General features: G+C 43.2%; 1 protein-coding gene across 1 annotated transcript; it reads right to left on the bottom strand.

Annotated features, from left to right (window-relative positions):
• Positions 1 to 699: 699 nt before the first annotated feature.
• On the bottom strand, positions 700 to 14,557 carry LOC122781195 (interferon regulatory factor 4-like). The gene is made up of 5 exons (XM_044044751.1): positions 14,404 to 14,557; positions 14,195 to 14,296; positions 4,639 to 5,016; positions 3,201 to 3,313; positions 700 to 993 (listed from the first exon to the last, which is right to left on the bottom strand). Exons 1-5 carry the CDS (start codon positions 14,519 to 14,521, stop codon positions 922 to 924), a joined length of 783 nt encoding a protein of 260 aa, XP_043900686.1. The 5' UTR covers positions 14,522 to 14,557; the 3' UTR covers positions 700 to 921.
• Between the last annotated feature and the right edge of the window lie 1,490 nt (positions 14,558 to 16,047).

Genomic DNA, 16,047 nt, shown 5'->3' with positions numbered 1-16,047 from the left:
TTGTTTCACTCTCTGATTAAACAGCTGAAATACTGCGCAGCTACATGCAGCGTAGTCCCCAACTGTTATTGTTCAAACTTGTTAACATAATATATGCATGTATGTTTGTGCTTTAAAACCCATTAGCTGTGTCCCAAACTCACAGAACTGCTTTTCTCAGCTCCGGAAATGATTTAACAACCCTGGGTCTGTGTCATACAACTTACAACACAACAATGATCCCTTTAAATCCACTATATGAGCACAATCCAAGAAGGCTTTGTGTTTAGCACGGCTTCCCCCTCACAATGTCGTCATGTTGTCATCCTGCACCTGAACCACGCTTCCTGTTCAGACACACACACTAACCCTGACATTACTCATGTAGCTTGTGTTTATTTGTGTTTATAATTATGAGGCTATAACCTCAAATGATTATTAATGTATTTATTTTTTAAAAGCAGCAGTATGAATGAATCTTCAGGAGGAGATGAAGTGTTTCTTCCAGTGTGCTACTGCTACCTGCTACCTTTTCTATTTTACTTCATATTTCTCTTTTTTTGTTCATTTCATCTGTATGAAAATAAATAATCTGCTTATTTAAGACACAAAACATAACTTTGCTTTTATTAGTAAAACATCACCTTGTGTTACATTTTGGAAAATGTCTGTGTCCCCTGAAAAAAAAAAAGGAAGTATTGCATGTTTGTTTTGACACACACACACACACACACACACACACACATACACACAAAGAACTGCACTCAGCAAACAGCAATGGTCACTAAATGCCCATCATGCCTGTGTAACACTGTCCATGTTTGTCTCAGACGTTGTCGCACTGCCTGTTTAAAAAGCTCACAGGAGTATCCTGAGTCACTTCTGCAGACTGATGCGATGTGTTAGGACCCTCTGGTTGTGTTCTGTGACTCATGAAAGCTCTTAGCTACGGTAGTAGTGGCTGCCTGTCTGCTGAGCATAGTACAGGAGCTGCCTGGCAATCAGCGGCTCCACCTGCAACACAGCACGATTGGACAGATCAGTGAACCATTTTCAACAATATATATGTATATATATATACATATATATATATATACGTATATATATATATACACATAGACATATGTATAACATGAACATAAACGTTGACAGGGGCATTGTGTGTCTGTATAGATGCAGCATGTCAATGATCTCTCATGCTTGTGTAAAAGGCTGGACTCAGACGACGTGTCGTCGACATGCTTTGTGGCAGATTCCTCTCACACTCAGACTATGTGAGCTGAGCCTCATTGTCACAGACACAGTCAGAGTCACAGTTATAGTCAGAGTCACAGACACAGTCAGAGTCACAGTTATAGTCAGAGTCACAGACACAGTCAGAATCACAGTTATAGTCAGTCACAGACACAGTCAGAGTCACAGTTATAGTCAGAGTCACAGACACAGTCAGAATCACAGTTATAGTCAGAGTCACAGACACAGTCAGAGTCAGTCACAGTCAGAGTCACAGTTATAGTCAGAGTCACAGACACAGTCAGAATCACAGTTATAGTCAGAGTCACAGACACAGTCAGAGTCACAGTTATAATCACAGTTATAGTCAGAGTCACAGTTATAGTCAGAGTCAGAGTCACAGACACAGTCAGAGTCACAGTTATAGTCAGTCACAGACACAGTCAGTCACAGACACAGTCAGAGTCAGAATCACAGTTATAGTCAGTCACAGTTATAATCACAGTCAGAGTCAGAATCACAGTTATAGTCAGAGTCACAGACACAGTCAGAATCACAGTTATAGTCAGAGTCACACACAGTCAGAATCACAGTTATAGTCAGAGTCACAGACACAGTCAGAATCACAGTTCACAGTTATAGTCAGAGTCACAGATCAGAGAGTCACAGACACAGTCAGATCACAGTTATAGTCAGAGTCAGTCACAGTTATAGTCAGAGTCACAGACACAGTCAGAGTCACATAGTCAGAGTCACAGACATCAGAATCACAGTTATAGTCAGGTCACAGACACAGTCACAGACACAGTCAAGTCACAGGTCACAGTCAGGGTCAGACACAGTCAGAGTCACAGAGTCAGAGTCATATAATCACAGTTATAGTCAGAGTCACAGACACAGTCAGAATCACAGTTATAGTCAGAGTCACAGACACAGTCAGAGTCAGAATCACAGTCAGAGTCACAGTTATAATCACAGTTATAGTCACAGTCAGAGTCAGAATCACAGTTATAGTCAGAGTCACAGACACAGTCAGAATCACAGTTATAGTCAGAGTCACACACAGTTATAGTCATAGTCACAGACACAGTCAGAGTCACAGTTATAGTCAGAGTCACAGACACAGTCAGAATCACAGTTATAGTCAGAGTCACAGTCAGAGTCACAGAGTCAGAGTCACAGTTATAGTCAGAGTCACAGACACAGTCAGAATCACAGTTATAGTCAACACAGTATAGTCAGAGTCACAGACACAGTCAGAGTCACAGACACAGTCAGAGTCACAGTCAGAGTCACAGATATAGTCAGAGTCACAGACACAGTCAGAGTCCACAGTCAGAATCACAGTTATAGTCAGACACAGTCAGAATCACAGTTATAGTCAGAGTCACAGACACAGTCAGAATCACAGTTATAGTCAGAGTCACAGACACAGTCAGAGTCACAGACACAGTCAGAATCACAGTTATAGTCAGAGTCAGAATCACAGTTATAGTTATAGTCAGAGTCACAGTCACAGTCAGAATCACACAGTCAGAGTCAGAATCACAGTTATAGTCAGAGTCACAGTCACACAGTCAGAATCACAGACACAGTCAGAGTCAGAATCACAGTTATAGTCAGAGTCACACAGTCAGAATCACAGACACAGTCAGAGTCAGAATCACAGACACAGTCAGAGTCAGAATCACAGTTATAGTCAGAGTCACAGTCACAGACGCAGTCAGAATCACAGACACAGTCAGAGTCAGAATCACAGACACAGTCAGAGTCAGAATCACAGTTATAGTCAGAGTCACAGTCACAGACGCAGTCAGAATCACAGTCAGAGTCACAGTTACAGTCACAGTCATCTGTGTTCAATGAGCCTGATGAACAGACTTTCATTGTAAATCACAGAGAAAAGTGTTTTAGAAGTCTGGAGCATGAACTTGTGGTTGTGTCTTGGTTGGATGAAGGTACTGTAAGGATAAGCTGTGTGTTTCCACCTGGACAGTAAGGGTACATGTTTGGCTCTGTGGGTCCAGACACTCTTCTCCAAAACTAAGTAGGACCTGGAAATGAGGCAGTCGTCGGTCATGGAGTCCATAACTCTGGATCTCTGGTTGAAGAGAACGACACAAGAACACTTTATTAGCTTTGATAGCTCAAAGATGACAGAACTGAACTGAACACATTCAAATGACTTCAGAGAAATGTCATTGAAGTGGTTTGACCTTTGGTGTGATTGGAATGGAACGACCAACAAGCGCATCATTTTTCTATTGTGCGTAGAAGTTCTGTTTTGTCAACACTATACTGGTGTTCCTTTATACTATTTTACATTTTCACACCATATCACATTTATAAAAAAGCACCATCATTTAATTTGTAGTTAAAAACTACACACACACACACATATATATATGTATATATATATATAGATATATATGTGTTTGCTGTTTCTGAAACAGAAATTGTCATTATCATTGGTGCACTCTCTGTCGTGGAAACGTCTGCAGAGAAGAAACCGCAAGTTTTGAAAGTAGCTGCTCGTCATGAGAAAGTATCACTGAAAGCGTGTCCGGCTCTGTATGCTGTGGTGAAACCACACAAGACAGCAGATACAACATGTTTATTTCATTGTTTGTGTTATTATTAATATTATTATGATTATTATTGTTGTTATTATTACTATTATTATAATTGTTATTATTAATTTATTATTGTAATAATAATAATAATAACATAATAACAATACTAAATTAATATCTCTGCAGATACAGAGATGATCTCTGTCACCATGATCCACCTAGAACACAACATTAATTTCTCACGTTTTATGCAAGTTTCAACCAGTTTCATCAAAGTAAAACGACAATTGTGCCACAACACATCATCATGGAGTCCTGTAGAAAGTCCAGTGTACAAATGAAAAATCAATGTTTCATTATCTGTCCTACTAAAGTGTGAAAAGATAAGTTCCACTTTTTAAAATATGAATACTAAGTGTCAAAGATCCAGTAAATGTAATGGCTTGTAGACTGAAAACAAACAAACTAATCTCTGTTTTGAAAACTGAAAGAATTCATTTTTATTTACAGACGATGTCAACATGCAGCTGTAATATTTTGTCCAAGGTTGTTTGTTTCCCTAAAGAAAAGGATGGTAAATTAGAAGTGTCTGATTGTTGTACATTGACCTACAGACACATTTCAGAATTTCATTCATATTAATATCATTATTTTTTGTTATTATTATTATTATCATTATTAAGCTATAAAATAAAAATGATTAAATGATATCAGACACCTATTCTACAATTCATATTGGATTGTTTATGCCCTTCCTGATGCACTCCTCCCATTTATTAAGTGCAGCTTCACAAATATAAATATTTGTGTATCTCTGAGTTGAGATGATCTTGTTGTTGCTGTGTTCTCTCACCTGTGAGGTAGTGCTGTGTGTCCAGAAGTTTACACGTGACCTCTCTCTCTAACATGCAGGCCTTGGTTCCATGCGTGGACAGTCCTCCCTGCCAGTACACTCGGCTCTGACACAGGCGATAAGCGTACAGTCCGTCCGCACCCATCCACAGCAATACTCCCCTTTCTAAGTTGGAAAAGGAGTTGTGGGTCCTCTCCTCTGTCCTCCTCTGGGAGAGGAGGCTGTCCAAAGGCAGAGGTATCACATCAGGACCTCCAGGCGGCAGGTTGTGCTCCTCTTCAGGGAGGAACGGAGTGATGTGGCAACCCTTCAAACTGGATGTGGTCACCTCCTGCACGAGACTGTCCCTGAAATATACGGACACCTGCAGGCGCACATCTGGACAGAGGAGAGAGCAGCTGTAGCAACACTGTGCTCTTGTATCTTTACTTCTCGACTAATAAGCAGACGTTTGCTTTGCTCTTCTGACCCAACATCACTTTACATGTGATACAACAAGGAAAGAACTTCTGGAAATCAGTTCATCACAGGCTTGAACACCTGTTGAATTTTGAATTTCTCCCACATCTGGACCAACAGCAGCAGCTTAATGTGAGTAGTTCAGCCAAATGACAATGTTTCCAAGGAAGAGACGAGAGGGCCACACAATCACCACTGCCTACCCTGCTGGCAGTTATTTTCCCTTTAAAATAAAAGATGAGCTAAAACCTAGAACTACAGCTCAGCTTGATAAAGGGAATGCTGTGCTGTGGTTGTCATGGAAACCTTCATGCCACACCCAGACCAGACCTATTGTGTTCCCAGCAGGCTCATACGTGCCTTTAACATAGTCAGGGAGGTGAGACAGGGCTGCTCTCTCTCTGGCATGTTATACTCCTGAGCCATCGAGCCTCTGCTGCATCAGTTACGGCCCAAACTGACAGGTGTGTTCCTCCCCAGTTGTCCGGTGTCTTTTAAAATGTCTGCCTACGCTGATGATCTCAGTGTTTGTCAACTCACAAAAAGATACTGATGTTTTAATTGACACTGTTCATTTATTTGGTTTTATATCTTCTGCCAAGGTCAACTGGTGGAAAAGCAAGGCTGTGATGGTGGGAGAGAGGCTGGGGGACCAGCTCACCCTGCCTGCAGAGCTCACCCGGAAAAGAGGTGGGCTGAGATATCTGGGAGTCTTCCTGGTGGAAGAGACCAGCACCAAGAAAAACTGGGACAACATTGTAGAAATGGTGAAAGGACAGCTTAACAAGTGGAAGTGGCTCCTCCCAAAGATGTCATACAGGGGCAGGGTGCTGATCGCCAACAACCTGGTCTCGTCCTCCCTTTGGCACAGGTTGGCCTCTCTCTTCTCCCAAATACAAAGGCTTTTAGTTGATTTTATTTGGGACAGGATGCACTGGGTCCCACAGAGTGTCCTCTTCCTTCCAAGGGAGGGCCTAGTTCATTTGGCGAGCAGGGGTACTGCCTTTCGCCTGAAATTCATCCAGAGGTTGTTGAATAGACCAGAGGATACTGTGTGGAGGGCTCTAGCCTGCTGCATCCTGAACTGTTTTAACAGCCTGGATATGGATTTTAATTAGTTTTTAATGGACAACACTCAGCTCAACAGGTCATCTCTGGTGGAAGCTGCTCAAAAAACAAACAGAGACTGAAACAGGCAGATTCTCTGCACTGGCAACTGCAGGAGCCAGTTCTCCACAGGTCGGTCCTGGACTGTCCAGACTGGGCGGGCCCCTCTGTTTTCTCTGTTTCAAGCTGCAGGGCTCACTACTCTGGGCCAGGTGGTGCAGCTGGCTGGGCCCTGGCTGGAGGACTCCGCTGGTCTGGCTTCAGGTCTGGGTCTGAGGTCCTGTAGAGTGGCCAAACAACTGCTGGATCACTGGAGAGTGAGACTGAGTGGACATGAGCTCCTGATGTTGGACACCTTGAATTCAGGCGAAACCACAGCCAACACACAGGACTCCTTCCCCCTCATCCAGCTGACTCCAGACCTGAAGGACTGTGCGTGTCCTCTTCTAGACCAGTGCCCTCAGGCCTCTCTGCAGGAGGCCTCAGGAAAGACCTTCTACCACCTGATGGTAAAAACTTTGAACAGAGACAAGCTGAGTGGGCGCACTTCGGTCTGGAGAGGTCAGGACCGGCCTGGAGGTCTCTGTATACGCCTCCACTGGAGGGCTGCAACGATTCCTCGAGTACCTCGAATAACTTGATTACTAAAAATGATTGAGGAATTTTCTCTGCCTCGAAGCCTCTTTAATTAAACAAATAAACGTAAAGCTCATGTTTCTTTTTAGTGTGACACAACGTGCCCACGGGTATGCGTCCCCTATGAAGCGGGAGACGGCGGCGGTTCTTTTCGTAACGCGTGTGGGCTGTTTTGCTGTACAGAATGGCAGACACCGGGACCGAAAACAGTGACAGCGACAATGAGCAAACACAGCAAAGCGAAAGTAATAAGAGGAAGAGACAGAAGATGTCGAAGGTGTGGGATCATTTTAAATAAAAAATGAAGGACAACATCGTGGTGTGTGTACATTGCAAGATGGAGCTAGCGTACCATAACAGCACGACTTCAATGCTGCAGCACATTCAAAAGAAAACACCCATTTGATGACATGAGCGGATGACACGAGACAAGGTAAATGCAACATAAAATCCGTGATGTGATAAAGCTTAATGTTACTAATGTTACTTGGACTGTTAGTCCAAGTAAGTTAAGTAGTTTTAAGTGATCTACAGTTCGGCTCTGTTCGGCTTGATTTGTGTGTGGGAGGTCTCTTCCTGTGACGGGACTCTGGCCAGTCAGCGGCCGGCAGTCTGACCAATCATCACATAGTACTTGGAACCTCGCAGCAGGTACTAAAAATAGTTAATAAAAATAGTACCTGGTACCAGGTACTAGGCTAGTGGAAACGCTTAAACCATGCCGTGGCGAGGCGAGTAGAGCCAGTGGAAATGCGCCATTACTCAACTACTGAAATACAATTTTAGGTATTTTTACTTCACTTGAGTATTTCCAATTTTTAACACTTACTTCTACTCCACTACATCTCAGGGGGAAATATTGTACTTCACTACAATTAATTGACAACTTACCAGAGATCTGCTATTAACAGATTAACCATAGCACATGTCTATTCATTTTAGTTTGCAGGCTTATTGTAGGATTAAGACATTTAGCTTTCAAAATATCTGTTAAGTAATAATTATTTTCACCTCTTTTTCAGTAAACCATCACAGCCTCTTATGGACAAGTTTCTGCAAAAAGCACCAGCCTGCACCCCTGCACAAGTGCTGGTGGTGTAGTGGTTAGCACTCTCGCCTTGCAGAGAGAAGACCCGGGTTTGAGTCCCGGTTGGAACAAGGGCCTTTCTGCATGGAGTTTGCATGTTCTCCCTGTGTGTGTGTGTGTCGGTTGTCATTTGTCTGCACTGTTCCTGCAGAGTGTTTTTACTGAAGAGGTTTTTATCTGTGGTTTTAAAGAAGGAGAAGAGCCAGCTCCTGAACTTTGTGCTGGGTCAGGCTAAGAAGGCAGGTGTATGTGAGCAGAAAGAGGAGGGTGGAGGGGGGGAACCATCTCTCCTGTTCCAGTGTGTGTGTAGCTGATCAGTGCCAGGATCGGGCTGGATTTGAGTTTTTTTAAACCTCTTTTAAAAACATGTGGTGCCTTCAGGATGTCCTGTGTCAGGTGGAAGATGATGACCTGTTGTTTGGGAAAGTCCTGAAGTGATGTGTTTGTGTATGTGTGTGTATGTGTTTTGTATATATGTGTTTATATATATGGATATTTTATTTAAAAAAACACACAAAGTAAAACTGTTTTCATAACGGTAAATAAAGTTGTGTTTTTAAAAATCTCTCTCTCTGTCTCCCTCTTTCTCTCTCTCTGTCTCTCTCCCTCTCTGTCTCACTCTGTCTCTCTCTGAGGTGGTGTGTGAGTAAGGAGCTGAGAGCGTATGGTTTTTGTTTCAGCTTTTTCGTAGGTTGTGAGAAAACTATTTTCCGTGTGAGTGTGTTTATGAGCTTTTATTTTATCTTTTATTGTTATAAGGCTGTTGTGTGTGTGTGTGTGAGAGTGTGTGTGTGTGTGAGTGAGTGCGAGAGTGTGTGTGTGTGTAATTGTTTGTGAGGGGCAGCGTGCTCTGTGTGGCACAATGCCGGTGGCGGAGGCTGCATCTGTGGAGTTTGAGAAGCTGACTCGCAAACATGCGATCAAGCTTTTCCCCGCAGTGCAGTGCTGTGGGAGAGGTAGTCGGGTATGACAGCGTCAAGTCTGCCTCGCGAATGAACGGGGCATTGTATTGTTTTTGGACAGTACGGCTAAGGTTGGCGAGGTGGTGGAGAGGGTGTGGTTATCCGAGACACTTTCACTTCCGTCTCCCCTCTCGTCAACCCAGCCACAAAGATTATGATTTCCAGTGCTCCCCCGTTCATCAAGAATGAATTACTGGGAAAGGAGCTGTCGAGATACGGGCAACTTACTTGTGTCACCAATCAGGATGGTTTCGCTGGGCTGAAACATGTTGTGTGTCATAGGAGACAGGTCCTAAAAAAAAAGAAACACTGATCTAAACCTGTCTTTCTCTTTTAAAGTTGATGGATTTAATTATGTGGTTTTCTTTTCCTCAGAAACAATGAAATGTTTTGGTTGTGGGGGCGAGGGGCACCTGGTCCGCTCTTGCCCGTGGGATTGCGGAGCGTGGCGGGCTGCTGCGGGGGGAGATCCGCCCGCGGATGTCACCCCTGCCCCCATTACCGTGGGGGGCACTTCCGTGTGGGCCGTTTTTTTCTGCTCTGGTGGGGCCGTCCGTCGCGGGTTAGGGTTGCCATTCCTGAAGTGTCTCTTGAGACAAACACTGAAGCCATAACAAGTATGAATGAGCAGAGTGACATGGGTCAACAAATGATGGAGGAGGATAAGTCAGATGACGATCTCCTCAAAATATCTCAGAAAAGAAAGTCTATCGAGGTCTGGTGTAATTCCTTTGTGGTAACCGAGACCGTCTCCATATAATTCCTGTGTGGTTTGGAGACTAGTTTCATTTAATTCCTGTGTGGTTTTGAAGCTCTGAAGAAAAATTTAAAGGAAAAAGATAAAGAAAAATTCAGCTAATAAGTAACAACAGTAAGTTGAATATGCGGTGCCAGATTTCGAAAGAAACTGTAAGACATGGTATTCTTCTACTAAGTGAAAATTGAGCATAGAAATTATAAAACTTAAGTTAAAGAGAAGAAGAGTAAATGTTTAAAAAAAGAAAAGAAAAAAGTTTTAAAATTAAGATTTCTTTTAAAGTCGACATATATTTTTACAATTGGGACTTAGTAAAATTTAAATTTGGACTATGTGTTGTCTCGTATTGTTTGTGGTGTTCTGTGAGAAGAAGAGCAAACGTTTTTAAGAAAAAAGTTGTTAAGATTAAGATTTATTTTAAAGTCGACATACAAATTTAAAACTGGGACTGAGTAAAATTTAGAAATTTGGTTTATGTGTTGTCTTGTATTGTTTTGTGTTGTTTTATGTATGTGTGGACATAAGTTCAGTCTTTAGAGCTTGTGTTGAAGAGGAAAAGCTATTTTTGACATGGGGTCATTGCAGGCTGTGAAGTTTGTTAGTTTTTTATTTTTTAGTTTGATTTATTATAGCATGAGCGTTAGGCTATAATTAATAATATAATAGGGTTAGGAAATAGTGAACAAACTGGTTCTAAGTGCTGACTCCTTGTGGTGAATGAGAACAGCTGTGTTGGTGGACGGAGACACACACACAGTGACAGAGAGAAGGGGAGTTTCAGATACAAGAGGAAGTTTGATAGGAAAAACTAGATATGAGCCAGAACCAAAAGAATAGATGTTTAGAAATAACAACAATAATAAAATAAAAACAACAGTACTAATAAATTAACAAATTAATTAAAAAAAAAATAGTAATTGGGGTATAAGTGTTGTTGACTGACTGAAAGGAAAAAAGGAGAAAAAGAAAGAAAAACTGTAAAATAAGAGATTGTACTGTGTGAGTGTCTGTGTGTAATGCAAAGAGTGTATTGTACTGTGTGTGTGTCTGTGTGTAATGCAAAGAGTGTATTGAGTATGTGTTTGTGCTGAAAGTTGTTCAAAGTGTGTTGGCATTAAACTTGTCTATGTTACAACTGAACCTAGCAACCTGAGTGTGTTATTGTGCTAAGTCAAATGTACTAATTTGGAAATGGTGTTCTGCTTCAAGGTGTTTATGATGGTGTTGACATTCATTACATTTATTTGTAAAGTTAAGATAGATAAAATTGTAATTTACAGTTGAATATGCCTCAAATGACTCTGAAGGGGAGAAGGAGAAGAAGCCAGAGTTGTACCCTGATCTGTAAACCCTTCCAACATCTATGAGAAAAAACAAAGGGACTGAAATTACAAATCAGCCAGCTAACATTGCCTTTCCCAGAAATGTCTCCTCTCCATTAGCAGCTTCTTTTGACTACTGGCTCAGGAGTCAAGGGGACAAAGGGAACGTGCACCAGATGCCTATGTTGACATTCCATGGCCAACAGATGAAGAGGAGGTAGAAGCTGTGTGTCGGAGGTGTTTTAAACTCAGATGGGCCAACATCCAAGCGGCCAACTGGTCGACATCCCTTGCCATTGAATCAGTGCGGTTCAACGACATGATGGTCAACCTGGCTGACGCTGTGCGTGCTGCTTTCCCCTTAAGAGTGTGTTGGTCAGAGAACCACAACACAAAACAAAAGGAGGGTGAGTTAGCAGCTGTTTTGCAGCTCACTCCGGCATCGACGCAGACAATGAGGCATACGATCACCTTAGCCTCAAGGATCGTGTCATGGCTACATGTGGTGGATGGGAAATTGGACAATAGCGAATATCTGGTTCTGCACACTGAATGAAATAAGGTTTTACTTTCAACAGATGGTTAAATGAACAATTTGGACCCTGGGCTGAAATGATTGTTCATGTGTGTATCCCTGTGCTAATTGTGTTTTGTATAATTTTTGTTGTCGTACTTGTGCACTCACTTGTATGCAAGCTTCTGTGTATAGGTGTATAGGTGGAGTAAAACACCATTGTATGTGCAAATATCTTGTGAACAAAGTAAGGATTGTGAATCAAATGTGTGTCACATTTCAGAATGGGCCCTTTTTTTTTGATCTTTTGTTTTTTTGGTGTTGTTTGCTATGTACTGAGAATTAATAGTTAACCTATACTAATATGTTTGCCGTGTGTAGTCATAGAAAGAGTTAGTTGTTAGGGAGGAAATGTGGGAAATAACTGGTTTTCTTCTTGTTTCCTGTAATGTTCTAAGACAACAATTAACAGTCAAGCTGTGAATGAATGCTGGGGTGATTATATGATAGGGAAAAGTCACCAGGAAAGGTCAATGATGGCATCTTGTAAAACATCAGATAACGTTTACTGGGGTCATAAACATTAGGTATGGTGTTCTGTTTGTAACTTCTGTTTGTAACTTTTTGATGTTTGTGTATAAGTGATGAAGCTTTTTGGAGGAAGGGGAGAGACCATTGTCCTTGGTGACAGTGTCTCTCCTCTATGCAAAAATCCATGCATGCAGTAAAGGCATGATTTACTCAACACTGATGACTCAAGAATTTCTTTCACAGCGGATGATCTCGTTGTTTTAGTTAAGTCACAACAAGATATCGACATTTTAACTAACACTGTGAAAGACTTTGGTTTTATTTCATCTGCTAGAGTGAAATGGGGGAAAAGCGAGGCTCTGATGGCTGGAGGGGAACTGGGCGTCGGCTAGGGCTGCCCGGTGGCCTACAGTGGAAAAAAGGAGGTTTCAGATATCTTGGAGTCTTCCTGGGGGATGAGACCAGCAAAAATAAAAACTGGGACAATGTCCTAGAACACGTTAAAGGTCAGCTGGAGAAGTGGAGGTGGCTACTCCCAAAAATGTCATATAGAGGCCAAACCTTAATAGCAAATAACCTGGTCTCATCCTCCCTGTGGCACCGGCTGGCCTGCGTCGATCCTCCGGTTTCTCTCCTGTCAAAAATTCAGTCTATTTTAGTTGATTTTATTTGGGACAAGTTGCACTGGGTCCCACAGAGTGTCCTGTTTTTACCTAAAGAAGAGGGGGGGCAAGGCCTGGTCCATCTGGCCAGCAGGGGCGCGGCTTTACGCCTCCAGTTTATTCAAAGACTGCTGACCGGACCAAAAGACACTCTGTGGAGACCCCTGTCCCATTGCATTCTGCAGGGTTTTAAAGGCCTTGGTCAGGATTTTATTTTTGCTTTTAAACTCCTCTTTTAATCAAACAGTGACGGATGACGATCCTTTTCCTGCCATTTTCCTGACATCGGATTTTACAGACTGCTCTGGGATTTTAATGGAATATACACACCTCGCACCACTGGAGGGTTCCCGCGGGAAAAACATTTTACAGAATATTGGTGAAAGCAATAAACCGGACAAAACTGGACAAAAGACCTGACACCCCATGGAGGAGATATCTGCAACTGGCTCCTGCAGCCAGACTGGAGTGGAGGTCCTTCTACAAACCTCCACTCTCAAAAAGACATGCAGACCTTCACTGGAGAGTCCTCCATGGGGTCATGGCAGTGAACTCCTTTGTGTCCACTATAAACCCAGCAGTAGAGGACAAGTGCCCCTACTGCGACCAAAGAGAGACTGTGTTTCACTGTTTTCATGAGTGTCTTCGTCTTTTACCCTTGTTTCTTTTTTTACAAACTGTTTTTACCAAATGTGGAGAGGTTTTTACCAAGCAGCTTTTTATTCTGGGTTTTAAATACACACTCCAACACAAGGACAAATGCCAGCTTTTAAACTGGTGGAGGATGGTTTTATCGTTGAACTTGTCGCTGTGTATCAATATGATCAAGTCCAGACTCCTCATTGATTTTAACTATTTCAAAGCAGCAGGAGATCTGGACTCTTTCCAGCAGGTTTGGTGTTTTAATCAGGCGTTGTGTTCAGTGGAAAACCACACACTGCAGTTGGGAGATGTGCTCATGTGAATCAAGTGAATTTATTTATTTATTTACTCTAAAGAGTAAGAGAGGAAATGTTTGATATTATTCAATTCAGATGATTTTATGAAAAGAGAACGAAAAAATAAAGTTGATTCAAAATCAAAATCTCCTCCCTCTCTCTCTGTCTCTCTCTGTCTCTCTCTCTCTGTCTCCCTCTCTCTCTCTCTCTGGTCCTCTCTGTCACTCACAGCGATGTTTCTGTGTTCACTGATGCTCGCTCTCGTCTCACAGTAGTGTTGTAGTCAAGACCACCTAAACTGAGACCAAGTCGAGACCAAGACCACAGTGTATCGAGACCAAGACAAGACCAAGACTTTGAGGGGTCGAGGCCGAGACAAGACCAAGACCGAGGCAGGGTGAGACCGAGTCAAGACCAAGACCAGACCAGTGTCCCACACTGCATGACATATTTATGATAAAATGTGGAACATGCAAACCATAAGCACCCCTCAAATAGATCTATAAGTAATCCACCCTTTAATTATCATATCTGATATACACTGTGGAAACATGCATTCACTGCTTGGTCTCTTGTGGTACCTGAGAGTGCCTCTGCTGATCTGATGCTTGTGTCCAGGGTGAACGGCAGCGGCTGGCAGTCAGCAGGGCCGTACGAGTAAACAGAGGCTCTGTGCTGGTATCCTGTCAAAGACAGAGACCACATCAATCAATCAATCAATCAATCAATCAATCAATCAATATGTACATGGCTAAAACGGCCAAGAATGCTCATTTCCATATATTGTAACCATTCTCTATGGATGGACCCTTCCAGGGAAAGCTGCGGGGGGGGCAGGGCAGCTCCAGCAGGGGGGCCTGGTCCTGACAGTAATCTCTCCAGCCAGATTCTGGCATGAACTGTGGCATCTGTGGACAGTTGTACACACGTACACACAGTTACACACATGTACACACAGTTACACACAGTTACACACATGTACACACAGTTAAACACATGTACACACAGTTACACACATGTACACACAGTTACACACATGTACACACACGTACACACAGTTACACACACATACACACAGTTAGATTGATTGAAGATTGAATGACTTTATTCCTCCCCCAGGGGGGAAACACATTCACAACAGCTCAGTTAAGAGATGAGAATAGAATAAAAATAAAATAAAATAAAATAAAATAAAATAAAATAAAATAAAATAAAATAAAATAGTAAGAAAATTACAAAAAATAAAAATAAAAAAGATAAAATTACACTCTAATATAGAGTAAGTATCAGGGGTAAGTAGGAAAGTGAGTGGACATTTACGACAAGGAGTTAAATAACCGAACAGCAGTGGGGATGAAGGACCTTCGGTAGCGCTCCGTCCTACACTGAGGGTGCCGGAGCCTGCTGCTGAAGGAGCTGCCAAGCCCCTCCACAGTCAGGTGCAGTGGGTGGAGTGTGTTATCCATGATGGAGGACAGTCTGGATAATGTCCTCCTCTATCCCACCTCCTCCACCGATTCCAGTGAGCGGCCCAGGACAGAGCCGGCCCTCCTGACCAGCCTGTTCAGTTTCTTTCTGTCCCGGTCCGTGCTGCCCGCTCCCCAGCAAACCACAGCATAGTGGATGGCAGAGGCCACCACAGAGTCATAAAAAGTCCGGAGTAGAGGTCTGCACACTCCAAAAGACCTCAGTCTCCTCAGGAGCTGGAGGCGACTTTGACCCTTTTTGTACAGGGCGTCGATGTGAGTGGTCCATTTCAGTTTATTATTGAGATAAACACCCAGGTACTTAAAGTTATCCACCAGCTCAATGTCCGAGCCCTGGATGCTCACTGGTGGGTGTGGTGGGGTGTTTATCCGGAGGTCGATCACCATCTCCCTCGTCTTTCCAGTGTTCAAGCACAAGAAGTTGCTCTCACACCAGTCCACAAAGTCCTTGATGAGACACGCAGCCAACAATGGCTGAGTCATCGGAGAACTTCTGGAGGTGACAGCTGCTGGAGTTGTAGGTGTAGTCTGAGGTGTAGAGGGAGAAGAGGAAAGGTGAGAGCACCGCCCCCTGAGGCATCCGATGCTGCAGATGGCCACCTCAGATCTGCAGTCCTGCAGCCTCACATACTGCGGCCTGTTGGTGAGGTAGTCGGTGGTCCATGCAGCCAGCTGCGTCCCCACTCCTACGTCCTACATCTTCCTCCGCAGCAGCGCCAGTCAGATGGTGTTGAAAGCGCTGGAGAAGTCAAAAAACATGACTCTCACAGTGCTCCCGGCGACCTCCAGGTGAGTCAGCGCCCGGTGCTGCAGGTAGATGACGGCATTCCTGTAGGCGAACTGCAGTGGGACAATCACGGAGCTCACCACCATGCGAAGATGTCTGAGGACCAGCCTCTCCATGGTCTTCATCAGATGAGAGGTCAGGGCGACCGGTCTGAAGTGGC

Source organism: Solea senegalensis, linkage group LG14 (assembly GCF_019176455.1).
Source record: "Solea senegalensis isolate Sse05_10M linkage group LG14, IFAPA_SoseM_1, whole genome shotgun sequence".
NCBI classification, from domain to species: domain Eukaryota; kingdom Metazoa; phylum Chordata; class Actinopteri; order Pleuronectiformes; family Soleidae; genus Solea; species Solea senegalensis.
This window is presented reverse-complemented; position numbering and strand designations above follow the sequence as displayed.

Bases quoted from the DNA above. Each gene is read 5' to 3' on its own strand.
- LOC122781195 (XM_044044751.1), bottom strand. From the start codon at position 14,521: ATGCCACAGTTCATGCCAGAATCTGGCTGGAGAGATTACTGTCAGGAC. The intron at 3,314-4,638 runs GTGAGAGAACAC...CTCTTCAACCAG, and splicing joins CACACAGCACTACCTCACAG to AGATCCAGAGTTATGGACTC. The intron at 994-3,200 runs GTGGAAACACAC...GCTGTGTTGCAG, and splicing joins CATGTACCCTTACTGTCCAG to GTGGAGCCGCTGATTGCCAG.